Source organism: Dreissena polymorpha, chromosome 13, assembly GCF_020536995.1.
Source record: "Dreissena polymorpha isolate Duluth1 chromosome 13, UMN_Dpol_1.0, whole genome shotgun sequence".
NCBI lineage: Eukaryota > Metazoa > Mollusca > Bivalvia > Myida > Dreissenidae > Dreissena > Dreissena polymorpha.
This window is the reverse complement of record NC_068367.1, coordinates 19,926,407-19,942,845: the sequence shown is the minus strand read 5'-3', so window position 1 is coordinate 19,942,845 and position 16,439 is coordinate 19,926,407. Positions and strand designations below refer to the sequence as shown.

Here is a 16,439-nt window from a genome sequence, read left to right as displayed (position 1 = left end):
TGGAAATCAGAACGGAATGGCACTTAAAGGCAACTTAGGAAAAAAACATTTGAACAAGTTTAATTGCTAGTCTTTATGTCATAAAATGTGTGTTTATCATTCAATGTTGAAAGAGTACAGTTTATGTAACATATGTATAGAAAATAAACATTCAGTTAAAGCCCCATAAACACTCAAAATCAACGAATATTTCATAACATATTTCGTAAAGTAAAGTTAACCAATACAAAATCAGTGTTCCTTATAGAAATAGATCACATTTCAATGCTAGATGTTGTATTGAAACATAGATTTAACAAGATACAAAATGCTCGTATTTATTTTTTGTGTGACAATATAGTCCATGTGAATTTCCAGCAACAATATCCGAACATTACCAGTGCACCTGATATTGGCTTTGGGCAGCGTCAGGAGCACGACAGTTCTCATGAGCTGCCCGAAGCCAATCTCGTGTTAAAAGTTTGGCTATTGCTATAAGGAACACTGATTTTATATGTGTGAACTATATTTTTTCAAAATATTTTAGGAAACATTTGGTGATTTTTAGTGTTTTTAAGGCTTTACAAAAATATCTTTTGAATTGCTTTTAAATTGAGTTCAGATTTAATTACAAAAGACCAAATGAAATGATAGTCCATGAGAGTATTAAACAATTAAAATGTGATTATCAATAAATAAATCAATAGGTAGATGAAATACAAAATTAACAAGAGGGCAAAATTCCATAGGTCGCTCACAAGAGGTGTAAAGTAACTGATCCGCTTTGATCAGCGTTTGTGATGAATCCAGAGCCAATTTAGAGCTCATTTAAAGCTTATACAAGATAACCCTAGAACAATATTCCAAGTAGGTATCATGATGATTGGGCAACATTTGTGGCTTCCATTACCCAGTGACCTAGTTTCACATACCCTGTGACCTAGTTTCAAACTCCAACGATTGAGACAAACGGTCAGACGATGTCGCCTCTACAATATTTACAAGAGTTCACTTGAATTAGACCCAGTGACCTAGTTTTGACCAATCGTGACGCAGTTTCAAAATCTATCGAAATATCATTGGGACAAATGTTCTGACCAATTTGTTAGAAGATTTGGAAATAAATGTGACCTCTAGTCTTCAAAAGCTTTTTCTTAAATTTGATCTAGTGGCCTAGTTTTTAATCCCCTGAGGACGAATTTCCAACTCAACCAAGTTATCGTTGAGTTGAGACAAACATGTTTGCCTAGTTTTACAAAGATTGGGCAATACAAGTGACATCTACAAAGATTTACTATAGCCATATAAGGAAAACTGCTTCACTCCCTGGTGGCTTTGTCTTTTAACGGAACTGAACCAATAAAAAACTTGGCCCCTATATCACTTAGACAAATGTTTCGCCAAGTTTGGGCAACAAATGTGACCTCTAGGGTGTTCAATTTTTTCTATGGCAATATACTGGGTAAGGAGAACTGCCCCTTGACATTGACTTCTTACTGTATTCAAGCTTTTTCTTTAAGATACTAAGCCACTAAGTAGCTGCAAGGTGTGAAATATCATTCCTGACAAAATGCATATTTAAGATAAATTCATGCAATATAATTATGTGAACAAATATTTTTTAAGCATCATAACTAAATACAAAACAAGAGGGCCAAGATGGCCCTAGTTCGCTCACCTGAGAGGAGTCGGTTCATTCAATCTTTACCTAATGTCAAACTTGACCTAGATATTGACCAGACAAACATCCTGGTCAAGTTTCATCATTATTGAACCAAAACTCTGGCGTAGGGAGTGTTTTTGTTTTTGTAAGATTTGAAATGGTGACCTATAATTTGAGTTGACCCCCCTTACCAAACATCAAACTTTGCTTACAAGGATTTTGTATAATATAATGAAATAATGAAAATTTGGACAATCTAAGGGCAATAATTATGGCATCAATTATGAGATTTTGCTCATCATCAAACTTGACTGAGATCTTTCAGCAACTTTGATAAAGAATGCTTGAGAAATGTGAATGCTAGAGTGTTTACAAACCAAATGTGGACGGACAGCGGACAAAGACCCATCCTAAAACCTCACCTGAGCAATCAGGTGAGCTAAAAAGTGTGTTTCACCTATCTGAACCATTTTCCAACCTGTCCAAGAAATCAATAAAACCAATGTATTGACTAAGTTTCACGATGATTAGGCAAAATATGTGACTTCTATAGTGTTCGATCACAAGGTTTCTCTCTATATAGTCACAAAAGGAAAACTGCCCCACCCCCCTGGTAGCCATGTTTATTGACCCATCGGGACCATTTGCACACTGATCTGAGATATATATAAAACAAATCTTTTCACCAAGTTTCATGATGATTGGGCAAAAAATGTGACTTCTAGAGTGTTCACAAGCTTTTTTTTACTATATAAATATAAGAAACCTGCCCCCCCCCCCCGGCAGCCAAGTTATTCAACTGACCGGAACCATTTTCCAACTCGACTCTCGTATCAAGGAAACAAATGTTCTGACCAAATTTCATGAAAATTGGGCAACTCAAACTCGTCCGACATATCAATAAAACCAATGTTTTGATTAACTTTCATGATGATTGGGCCAAAATTGTGACTTCTAGAGTGTTTACAAGGTTTCTCTATAGCCATATAAGGAAAACTGCCCCGCCCACTGGCGGCCATGTTTTTAAACGGACCGGAACCACTTTTGAACACAATCAACATATCATTAAGACAGACATTTTGACAAAGGTACATGAAGATTGGGCATTAAATGTGACTTCTACAGTGTTTACAAGCTTTTTCTTTTTTTTTTGACCTAGTGACCTAGTTTTTGACCCAGCATGACCCAGTTTCGAAATCGATCGAGATATTATTGGGACAAATCTTCTGACCAAGTTTCATGAAGATCGGACAATAAATGTGGCCTCTAGAGTGTTTACGAACAAATGTGGACAGACGACGGACAAAGACCGGTGACAAAAGCTCACCTGAGCAATCAGGTGAGCTAAAAAAAACATCACCTTCGAATAACAATTAACACATAAATGATAAACACAACTACACTGTATTATAATGAAAACATTAATAATCAAAGGGGAGTAACTACTGTAAACTTAAATGCAATATTTAGAAGAGTTGTCTTGCATGTTACATGACCTTAATTCATGATTGTTAATAAGCCTTTTTACTATATAAATATAAGGAAATCTGCCCTGTCCCCATGGCAACCATGTTTTTCAACGGACCGAAACCATTTTCAAACTTAACTCACGTATCTAGGAAACAAAAGTTCTCACAAAAATTCATGAAAATTGGGCAAAAAATGTGACTTCTAGAGTGTTCAATGTTTTCACTATATACATATAGAGAAAAATGCCCCGCCCACTGGAGGCCATGTTTTTTCACCGATCTGGACCATTTTTGAACTCGTCCGAGAAATCAATAAAACCAATGTTTTGACCAATTTTCATGATGATTGGGCAAAAATTGTGACTTCCCGAGTGTTTACAAGGTTTCTCTATAGCCAAATAAGGAAAACTGCCTCGCCCACTGGCGGCCATGTTTTTTCAACGGACTGGAACCACTTTTGAACTCAACCAACATATCATTAAGACAAACATTTTGACAAAGTTACATGAAGATTTGGCATGAAATGTGACTTCTACAGTGTTTACAAGTTTTTTGTTTCTTTTGACCTAGTGACCTAGTTTTTGACCCGGCACAACCCAGTTTCGAACTAGACTGAGATTTTATTGGGACGAAGCTTCTGACCAAGTTTCATGAAGATCGGACAATAAATGTGGCCTCTAGTGTTTACGAACAAATGTTAACGGACGGACTACGGACAAAGTCCGGTCACAATAGCTCACCTGAGCAATGAGGTGAGCTAAAAATTAACAACGCTTAAATTTGCATGTTTATTCTGCCAAAAATAGCTCATGCATATTGACAACATATTTATGAAAAATATATTGGTTTAATATTACATGCATAACAAAATAAATTATATAAAAGTATTAGACTGAACGTGAACATTAATTATGGAACAATCTGTTACACTTACCTCTCCTTCATTTCACAAGTACTAAAACAAACACAAATAAAAAAAGTAAAAATATATAAACAACGTTTTTATCACACTTACAAACACATGTAGCATTTATGCTAGGGTTGTTAACATAATTTTAATATCTTTATAGCAAATTGTAACTTTTATCCTTCATTGTTTAAAATTTTAAACAGTATTGAAAGCACCTTGGAATAATGACATTTAATAAAATGCTACGTAACCAAAAATATAATAAAAACAAGGGACAAAATTGTCACAAAACCAGGTTTTCATTGTGAAAAAAAAATCTGATAAAGGGAGAAAACTCAAACTGAACTTTTGAAATGAACAAACAAAATTAACCCCCTTTGTAAGTTTGTTTTTAAAAAAAATCTATTTTTAGTCGTGGCGACCTTGACATTTGAGATATTGACGTAATTCTTTCGTGCGACACACCGTCCCATGATGGTGAACAAATGTGCCAAATGATTTTAAAATCTCACAATGAATGACATAGTTATGGCCAGGACAAGCTCATTTATGGCCATTTTTGACCTTTGAACTCAAAGTGTGACCTTGACCTTGGAGATATCGACGTAATTATTTCGCGCGACACACCGTCCAATGATGGTGAACAAATGTGCCAAATGATTTTAAAATGTGACAATGAACGACATAGTTATGGCCCGGACAAGCTTGTTCCGCCCGCCCGCCAGCCAGCCAGCCAGCCCGCCCGCATTCGCCAATCTAATAACCAGTTTTTTCCTTCGGAAAACCTGGTTAACAATATTAAGATGGTATATACAAACAAGCAAAATATAAATCCTGAGTTTAAATTATAAAAACGATTGGAATGTTTGCTATTTTATCATACATGTATATCAACAATTTAAATCATGAAAATTATAAGCCATTGTTCATTATATTTTATATTTTATCATATAACAACAATTTAAATCATGAAAATTATAAGCAATTGTTCATGAATAGTTTGGAAAATACATGTATAACTAACAGAGGCTCGATTGATCATTGTTGGCTCGGGTACTTCTTAAATGAACCCCAGGTATGGAAAATATACTGAAACTTACCCAGGAATTCTAACGCTTAATTGGTTGTTGTCGGCTAATTTTTTATAAATTAATTATATTCATATGTATGTCAATATTCTGAATAAATGGCCTTCATATTATCGAAACTCACACTAAAAAAGCATATTGAGGCAGGTTTTGTTCAAAGAGAATTTGGTATCATATTCCTCAGCGTGTTTCACAACATCAGAATTTGGGCGGGAATAAAACTAGTGCACAGTCTCAATTTATCGGTTACATGTGAGTAATATTTTATGTCACCGAGGTACATTTTAGTACATGTATAATTAAGAGCAACCGGGCTACATTTAAGTAGTACCTGAGCTGACAATGACCAATGGAGCCTAACATAGTGTTTGATATGTGATATATTCGTTTTAACCAAAAAAAGCAATTCAATTTTGTAGAGCTCATCCTCTATACTTACAGAAAATGTTTTGTTCTTATTGTTCTTAACAAAATACAAACAAACATCACAGTTCACAAAATATGATTGTGTTGTGTCAAACTAATTTACTACATGCACCACATACTAAAGACAAATCAAGCACTTAAATATATTCATCAGAATATCTTCTTCTATTAGCTACCATATCGTTTGAATTCACAAATAAAAGCAATATCCTATGAATTCATGAACAAGAGGCCCATGAGGGCCTGAATCGCTCTACTAGCTGGAATCAATAGGGCTCAAGCCCTTGATAGTATGAACAATCTGAGTAAGTTTTAAATAAACAGAGCCAAAATGGGAAATTTATCGCATAAACAAGAAGAAACGTAAAATTTAAACTTCAAATGGCTCCTTTTCAACAATAAGTTGGACAAATTTTCTTCACTCTCAATGGGGTTCTGGCCCTTGATGATATAAAACATCCGTTGAAGTTTCAAAAGGATAGAACTTTATATGTAAACAAACAAGAAATGTGTTTTTTCGGAAACACTATGTCCCCTTCTGCGCCGCTTTGATTTTTTTTTGACCTTTGACCTTGAAGGAAGACCTTGACCTTTCACCACTCAAAATGTGCAGCTCCATGAGATACACATGCATGCCAAATATGAACTTGCTATCTTCAATATTGCAAAAGTTATGGCAAAATGTTAAAGATTTTCATTTTTTTCTCAAATTCAAGGGGAGATAATTCTGGATTTATAACTCTGATATTGCTCATTTTCAATAGGGTTTGACTCATCATTCAGATAAAGACACTGTGCAAGTTGGGAAATGATTGGATGAAAACTGAGGACTTTATTGCGTAAACAAGCCTTATTTCACAATTTTCTCAAATTCAAATTCTGGACTTTTTTCTCTGATGTAACCCATTTTCAAAAGGGTTCGAGTCCTCATAAATATAAAGACACTGAACAAGTTTGAAAAGAATCGGATGAAAACTGTGGACTTTATTGGTAAACAAGAAAAAGTCTAACGCACGGACGGACGGACGACGGAAACCACGCCATGACATAAGCTCTTCAGGCCTTTGGCCAGTAGAGCTAAAAATGCAACAAAATACTAGTTAAGATTATATATGCTGAATACAGGAAAAGTAATTATTAACAAGCTAATTCGTTGAATTGATATCCCCCGCCAAAAATAAAATTTGTGACATACAGACAGAGGGACTCATCATGATACAGTGGGTGAAAACATTACAATATTACATGTGGTCAATACAAACATACATTTTTTAAATTTTAGTACGGGTAACATGGCATCAAAATCAATTGTTTGAAAAAGGTAAGAACTAATAAATATTATTGCTTAAGGGAATGTAATACATATTTGAAAATATAATATAACAAATTTAAATTATCATTAGGACCGTGCTCTGTGAAAATGGGGTTTACTGCATGTGCATAGTGTCCTCCCAGATGGCTGTTATGGTATTTTTGGTGTAAAGAAAGTCTCTTGTTAGCAAAAATACAGGTAAGACAGAAAGCCTCATTCCTGATTAGCCTGTGCGGACTGCACAGGCTAATCTGGGAGGACACTTTACGCACATGCATTAAACACCCTTTTCACAGAGCACGGCCCATTTTCATTAATAAAACATAAATGATCACAAGAAGCACTAATTCTCATGGTTTTATCCTCATTTTAAAACATTGAGATATAATAATTGAAAATAATCCATGAATATTATATTCATTTGTTATTATACCAACGACTTATATATTTCTAAATGAAATATTTTATGTAGATGTTAACAAATAAAGCAGAAAAACAACAACAAACAATGTCATAAAAAACATTGACCTGAGACTAGTCAGATGGCAAAAGAATAAATAATAAATTAAAGCAACCTTTAAATAATGAAAAAATGTTTGTAAAACATCCCTATATGGAATTCCAAATGTAATGAAAAAAGGTAATGTTTTTCTAATTTAATGAGCTACACAATCGTTCATTAATGTACATACATTAATTGATAGGTCATGTCTAACAAGTTAATATATTCAATAACAATTAAAAGCAGCACAATACACATGTATTTATAAATATATATACAATATGAAAACTTTGACTCTAGAAAATATCATTATCATACCCAAATAAATAACAGCAATAATTAAACCACTTGAAAACTGTGACATTTATCTTTACCTAGAACTTTCCTGACCTCTGGTCCTACTTGACCCCTGAGAATTATGGTGACCCTTTTGACCTCTGGGCCTCCAACTCCCCCTATTTCTATCCATAGCCTGACCCCTATAAGAATGTGAACTTTCACCTTTGCCTTGTGAGTGATCTTTACCTTTGTGACTTTTGTGTTCAACAAAAACCCAGCCTGATGGGTTGGCATCTTTGTCTGTGCTATCTTTGAGACTGCATTGTGATAACTCCTCAAAAACTTCACCCTCAATTTTTTCCAAGGATTCACTCTCACTTTCTTGATTTTTGTTTTGTTTGCTCGATTGATCAGCCTCCTTCTTTTCTGAACCACTGCTTTTGACCTCTTCCCCCTCTAAACTGTTACTAAATGCAACATATTGTTTGTCATTCGTCTTATCCGGTGAACTAACGGCCCGTCTTACCTTCATTTGCACATTCATGTTACTTTTTTCCACCAAAGGCTCACTGCTATGGCTTTTATTTATGACATCATACTCGTGATAAAAATCCCTTCCTCTGCCACGACCCCTGTGTCCCCTATAATGACCCCTTGTACTCTGATCCCTATGAGAGAACCTTTGTGACCTTTGACCCTCGTTTTGAAACCTGTCCCCTTTCTGATAACCATGCCCATCATTTTGAGGCTTCCAATGTTTGTGTTTGTGGTCTAAATCATGTCCTGAATTAGTAATGTATTTATGGCCCCTGTTAGTTTGTCTCCCTCCTCTGGTACTTTGACCTTCACCTGTTGAATAATTTCTGTATGGATAATCACTTTGGTCATAGTTTCTGTTTTTGCCTGTTTGACCTTCACCTTCAAACTGTCTTGAACTTGCACTTTGTCTTTGCTGATGAAAACTGCCAAATGAGGCTTTGCAGTGCGAGCAAACTGAAGCATACGTTTCAGTGTTTCTACCAACATGTTCGCTGTATCCGCTTTCAGAACTCCTCGAAGACGCGCAAGAATCAGTCAAGGTGAATGTCACTTTTGACTTCTGAACGCTTGACAGACACTTTGAATCACATTGCTGAGACAGGTTTTCCTGATAAGTGGAAACCAAAGCCTCGCTGTTAACAGACTGTTGAGGAATGCATACAACATTGTCATGAGCTACAATGCCCTGTGGTGGCAATTGGAACAGGTGACCTTGAGGCTGATGACCTTGATTACCATAGTTATGTTGACCTTGGTTAAAAGGTCGATTTCCAAAGTTTGCAGAAGGTGCATCACTACAACTGTTCTGAATGCCAACCAAAGTGGGCGAGGAAGTGGAATTCTGCATGACTGCATTTGGCCCTGGATTATACGATTGACTTTGTATCTGGCCTTGTTGCCATGGGTTACAAGAAGGCGGCGCGTGAAGGGTCATGGTTGTACCTGGAACTGGGCGGAGTTTTGGGAAGTCGGTCATGGAGGCTTTCCTGCCAGCCACGATGCTTGCCCAGATGTCTGGAGAACCTGTATGATGGAAAGAAACAGTTTCATCACTATAGCACTCATAGCACTAAATTGATAGATTCTGCTTGACATAATGCTGCCTGATATATTTTTTTATATCATGTCAACAGGAATTTATTGAAATCAGTCAATGTTGGAAAATTAGGATCAGATTCATTTAATAATTGTTTTTTTCAAAGGATAAAACAGAACTTAGTGCTCGTTGAGATATAAATACACAAACAAACATAGTATACACACAATGTTCAGCCTTGGGTCAAACAAGATGGAAAGAATGTTTTGCACCAAGAAATATAATAATAATATTCAGTAAAACTACATGCAAATGCAGTATAAAGATTTGACTGCTTTTTTACAAGAAAAAAGAACCCCTAAAATAAATGTGTGCACATACCGTACTTAACTACAAGCTGAGTTGGCTCTTAGATTCAGAGACAAAATGTCTGGGATTTAAGAAGCCTATAATCCACATAATTTTTTGTAATGCTTTATATTTAGCGAAATACATTTTGCAGAGGAAACTCCAGCTAGATGCAGTTTTATGTGAAAGTGGGCAAGTATTGTTGGTATCTAAGAGAGCGGTTGTTCTGTTATAAGTGTGACAGATAACATCTAAATAATGCGCCGAGAACAAAATTAAAAAAATAGCTCTTGAGTACTTCTTCTTTATGAATGAAATTAGGCTCTAGAATCTGAAATATTGGAGGACTTTCCGAACATGGAGCAACGAACTGGGGATTGGCTTATACAGCCTTGACCATACTTTTTCTGACATATAAATGCAGTAAACATAATGCTGCCGCTTTACATAATGTTCTATAAATGTTTAGTAGTTTTGCCTGTCATTATCTTTTGTCTTTTAATTTCTATAGAATCAAAATTAATCTGATCATCATGACAAGGGCATACATTGACAGTTTATATGAGTCGTGTTCTGAGAAAACCGGGCATAATGCATGTGCGTAAATTGTCATCCCAGATTAGCCTGTGAAGTCCGCACAGGCTAATCAGGGACAACACTCTCGGCCTAAACTTGATTTTCGGTAAGGAGGGACTTCCTTGAAACTAAAAATAACATTAAAGCGGAAAGTGTCATCCCTGATAAGCCTGTGCGAACTGCACAGACTAATCTAGGATGACACTTTAAGCACAGGCATTATGCCCAGTTTTCTCAGAACACGACACATATGGATAGTTAGTATACAAAATAAGATGATCATTTTCCAGAGAACAAACGGCCCTATAATATGGCAAATACCTGAGACACAAAGCAACCCCACTGTTCTGAGCATGCAATGTTTCACTACAGCCATATAAAGAAAACTGCCATCCCATCGCCATGAGCACTTTTTCGAGAGAATGGAACCATTTTCCCGTGTTGGGAGCAAGATTTATTGTGATTGGGCAGTAATTGTGTCTTCGAAAGTGTTGACAAGGTTTTACTTTAGCCACATAAAGAAATCCTTCGGCTCAAGCTTTTTTCAACATACCGGAACAATTGCCGAAATCTGCCCTGATATCATATGAACATTATGTTAAAAGCAAATTTCATTATGTTGAGCGAGATTAGGAAAACTGTCTCAACCTCTAGCAGCAATGTTTCTCAAGCAACCAGAACCATTTTGAAAACTGGCTGAGATATCAGTACATCACATTTCTGAGCTAGTTTCGTTATGATTAATTGGGCAAACAAATTTGACTGTTAGATTGTTTGCAAGCTTTTTCTTCAAAGTGACCAAGTGTCCTGGTTTTTGACCCCACATGACCAAATGTTAAACTTGACCAAGATATAATTGGGACAAAGTGGCTGACCTAGCTGCATAAAGATTGGGAAATATATGTGGTCTTCAGAGTGTTCAGATGCTATATATTATAAACATTTTGGGGTGATATACATGTGTTTATGAATAAATTGGTGATAAGTATAATATTAATACAAGACAAAATTAATGTCTGATTTCAAACAGGGACTATGCACTTTTTTAAATACCTATCTATATATAAGGAGAAATATCATTCATATGCCTCTTTAAACATAAAATGCTTTATTTGACCAGCTCATGTATTCAATGATATGTATACAATGTCTTTCGTAATTTCGTCAACAAAATCATGTTTCATCCTTTTAGCTCAAACGCTTGTCACAACTGACATGTTACTACAAAATCAAGCGCCCCTCCCACTTAGAAATCCTCCAGATACTGGTAATTGTGTTTTTATGACTAATCTAGTTTAGTATACAGTCATGTCATACAAAAAATGATGAACAGATAATCAAAATTGTTCAATACTAAATATGCATAATCATATAAAAGTATTGCAAAGGGAAATAATATAGGAATTACAACTTAACAGTTCCAAAACTATTTCTACGTAAAGACGAAGTGATACATACTTTATATATAAGTCAAACATGTTTGTGTTCGTTTCGATTTTTAACATTATCGATAGAGGAGGTTAATTCCAAGTTCACTCAATATAAAAGAAATTCCTGAAAATGTGTATTCAAAACATATTCTTCACTCTTAAACTTATGTCCAAGAATGGGTTGGTGAATACTAGCCTAGGTGGTGGGGATAAAGACGTATCTGATTGGCTGATAAGTAACCCTTTCAGTGCGGGAACCAAATTTTGAAGGTCTTTGCAAACAGTTTGGATCCAGATGAGACGCCACAGAACGTGGCGTCTCATCAGGATCCAAACTGTTTGCTATTCTGATAATATTCTTTGAAAAAATTCGAAGAAAATGCTAATTTTAGAAATTCAGCAGACGACATTTTAGCAGACGACAAATTTCCCAGCATGCAAAGGGGTAAATTCGATTGACGCCTGGTGAGTGGTCAATGGTTGAAAGATGAATATCCTTCACGCCTGGTGAGTGGTCAATGGTTGAAAGATGAATATCCTTCACGCCTGGTGAGTGGTCAATGGTTGAAAGATGAATATCCTTCACGCCTGGTGAGTGGTCAATGGTTGAAAGATGAATATCCTTCATGCCTGGTGAGTGGTCAATGGTTGAAAGATGAATATCCTTCACGCCTGGTGAGTGGTCAATGGTTGAAAGATGAATATCCTTCACGGCTGGTGAGTGGTCAATGGTTGAAAGATGAATATCCTTCATGCCTGGTGAGTGGTCAATGGTTGAAAGATGAATATCCTTCACGGCTGGTGAGTGGTCAATGGTTGAAAGATGAATATCCTTCACGGCTGGTGAGTGGTCAATGGTTGAAAGATGAATATCCTTCAGGGCTGAATATGCTCTATTCCAAGTAGAGTAATTTTTAACTGGAGTTAGTTCCAAATAATAGTAATGATGTCAATATTTTTGAAAGGTTCTTGTTTGATTGGAAAAACCACTGCCATTTATTGGTACAAACTGAGAGTACAAGTATTTATCACATGCCAAACCCTGTTTCCCATGTAATATAACCATAATGAATATTTTTATTTTACACATGTGCAATCAGTGTTTTTTTTATGGAAATTTCGGGGCCAATATTCAACCCCATTCCCTTCAAAAAAGAGTACATATTTTTCCCCCATTTTGTAGAAAAAATCCCCTCGAAAATTAAAAAAATAATAATTTTTTTTTCTTTTTTAAATAACTGTCTTATGATAAATATACAGGGTTTAACATTAATGGTTGTCCTATTGCCCCTGGCAAGTAAAAGATGGGTGTGGGCAAGTTATTTTATAATCTAGTTGTCCGCCGGAAAAGTGCAAAAAAGAACAAAGAGCATTTAATTTAGACTTTAATTGCTGTAATCTTTTTGTTAAATGTTCAAAAATAAAAAAAAGGTTTTGTGGTGTATCATTTAGGTTTATTAAACAATATGAGGTTTACAGTTGATGTGATATTTCACGGTAGGGCAAGTTGGTTTTTCTGTTTATGTTGAGCCCTGATATATCTCAATTTTATTTCATAAACAACTAATAAAGTGTATAACTATAATTAATATGATTTTGAATTATTATAAAGAGTTATTTTAAGTTAGTTTTTCCCAAATCAGTTAATTTAACATGAATTGCATTTTTTCCCAAAATTGCCAGGGTAAGGCTTGATGTATCTATATTGTGTCAATATTCGTTGATGAAAACATTCCAATTTGGTCCATTTTTATTGATAAAAAATGCTCAAATTTTCCATTTTATTGATTTAAAAAATCCCAATTAGACTCAAAATGGCTAGGAAAACTAAGACTGTGCATGAAGGCTGAACTGTCTGAAACTAATGTTGAAAAAATCATTGATATATATTTATGAAAAAGGACAAAGACATTCAGCTGTGAATATTACATTCATGCATACATTTGTATTCATATAATAAATATCATTACATATAAAAGAGTAAATTTTTAATTTTCCCCTTTTCCTAAAAAATTAGGTGTTTTTCCCCTTTGGACGGGCCCCGCCACCATTCCCCTATAGGTGAAAAAAACACTGGCAATATACTTTTTAAGCGTTTTCATTGGCCTAGTTTTCGTTCGATTGACCAATCGCATTTTGTTATTTTGCTGAAATGACGTTGCAACGTCAAATGACATCACAAAATGTAAACAACATTTGGGATTTATCATTATGTTTGCATAAATATTTATTTAATTAGCTCATATAAAAGCATGTGATAAAAAAGATCTGACACTCATTGTCATATCATACCATATTTTATGATATGACAACTCGTGCCAGATCTTTTATTTATGCTATGTCACTTTATTCCAGAGGCATCAACAGACACTATACAAGAAAAAAAATAGCAAATTGCTTTTATTTTACCAATGGCATTTAGTTTCAGTTTTTTGCCTTTAAGGTTTCTAGAAAAAAAACATTGTGAAAACTATTTAAAAAATAACAATGTGTGGTCTGTCAGCTTTAACTTTCAAACAGTCATCTCTCATCATTTACATATGCTACCCTATATTCAATTATTCACAAACAATTTCATCGAAAAAAAACAAGAAGAGTTACAATGAACTGAGTCATCAAGCATTAACTCTTTCAGTGCTGGAACCAAATTTAAAAGGCCTTTGCAAACAGTTTGGATCCAGATGAGACGCCACAGAATGTGGCTTCTCATCAGGATTCAAACAGTTTGCTATTATGATAGTATTCTTTGAAAAAAATCGAAGAAAATGCTAATTATAGAAATTAAGCAGACAACATTTTAGCAGACAACAAATTTCCCAGCATGCAAAGGGTTAAAAAATAATGTGTGGTCTATGCTTTACTTTTCGAACAGTCATCTCCCACCACTTACATATTCTACCCCATTTTCAATTTTTCACAAACATTTCACCGAAAAAAACAACAAGAGTTACAATGAACAGTCATCAAGCATTAGACAACATGCAGACGCAACAGCAGATGCTTCAGGGATCCGAAATATCTCTCGCAGTAATTCACTCAGAGAGCAAAACATGTTTAAACACTAGAGGCCTATTAACGGATAATTTAATGGCAAATGTATCGTGCTCCCTGCAAAACCTTGCCAGCAGGGATAAGAGTATTAAGAGTTTATTTAGCTCTTGACTCTTTCTGGTCTTTTCTTTTTTAACACTTTAACCTAGATACTTTGGCTTTACCTTTATGAACTTAAGAACTACCAACAGGATGGTAGGGGGAAGCTGTATTGTTATTACAAAACAATTCAATGTTCCATAACCTCTGTATTGGCCTTTACATGCGAAAAAAACTTTTGTATAAGCCCTTTTTAACAATAAGAATAGGATACAAATACGCATTGGGTATATAAAATAAATACAAAATGGATATTAACAACATATTTTTTAAAGACATTCAAAGATAAAAGAATATTTTTTGTTTTATGATGAAAACAAGATGTGTGGAATTATATGATTAAACAAGAGATGTGTTTGTCAGAAACACAATGCCCCTAATGCCCCGCTTTTTTTTACCTTTGACCTTGAAGGATGACCTTGACCTTTCACCACTCAAAATGTGCAACTCCATGAGATACACATGCATGCCAAATATGAAGTTTCTATGTTCAATATTTAAAAAGTTATTGCAAAACTTTACTGTAATTTTTTTTTGACCTTTGACCTTGAAGGATGACCTTGACCTTTTACCACTCAAAATGTGCAGTTCCATGAGATACACATGCATGCCAAATATGAAGTTGCTGTGTTCAATATTTCAAAAGTTATTGCAAAACTTTACTGTAATATTAAAGTTTTGGGACAGAATGACAGACTGAGACAGGCCAAAAACAATATAACCCCGATCTATCGATCCGGGGGCATAAAAAAGGCGCAAAAGGTAAATATTTGATACAGCGACAAACTGATACAAACAAGAGCTGTGTTTGTGAAACACAATGCCCCCTACTGCACTGCTTTGAAGCCATATATTTGACCTTTGACCTTGAAGGATGACCTTGACCTTTCACCACTCAAAATGTGCAGCTCCATGAGATACACATGCATGCCAAATATCAAGTTGCTATCTTCAATATTGCAAAAGTTACGACCACGGTTTAAGTTTTGGGACAGAATGACCGACAGAATAACAGACAGGCCAAAAACAATATACCTCATATCTTTTTATCCGAGGGCATAAACACATTACTCAATTATAATCACTATAAATGCATATCATTTTATCCCTAGAACTATGACTGTCACAACACAAAGGAATCTCCTGATCAATATTTAGTTTTCCAATGTCATTTCATAAAATATGTTTCATCCATGAAATCAAACAAACAGACCACACGTTTTGTGGTTACAAGCCACTAAATTTCAGGGGGTAAAATTTCCAGGTAAAAAGCTATTACATGTATCACTCTCTGAGTTCTGTGATATTGTCCAGGATGCACAATATGTAGATAGAAAAGATTCCTGGCATGTAAACATCAGTCACAAGAAAATAACCACATTTTATACAAAACATGGAAATCATTTCTGAACATTATCTTTTGCATTAAGCTGAAATACGATTTCAATTAGGATATTTCATGTAAATGGGCTTCCATTAAAATATACTCACAGCACTAAAAGATTTCTTAAAATGTAAGTATCTGTGTTTATTTAACACCACAACCAGTGTACCGAACTACTTGAGGACTTTTCAGACATAGTTTTAGAGCTAAGTTTTAGAGCTAATAATCTTTGAAGTGGGCTTAATGAATGCTGAGTACTAAGTGAGCAGTTTTTTTATCCCCACGCTTTTTGAAAAAAAGGTGGGGATATTGTGGTTATCTCCGCCGTCCGTCCGTCTGTCTGTCCG

General features: G+C 35.1%; 1 protein-coding gene across 1 annotated transcript in view; it reads right to left on the bottom strand.

Moving 5' to 3' along the window:
* Positions 1–54: 54 nt before the first annotated feature.
* LOC127855184 (mitogen-activated protein kinase kinase kinase 20-like) overlaps positions 55–16,439 on the bottom strand; it is a 116,462-nt gene continuing 100,077 nt past the window's right edge. Inside the window, exon 20 of the mRNA XM_052390595.1 lies at positions 55–9,191. Coding sequence (XP_052246555.1) covers positions 7,720–9,191 — 1,472 coding nt within the window. The 3' untranslated portion in view covers positions 55–7,719. The remainder of the gene's footprint in view (positions 9,192–16,439) is intronic.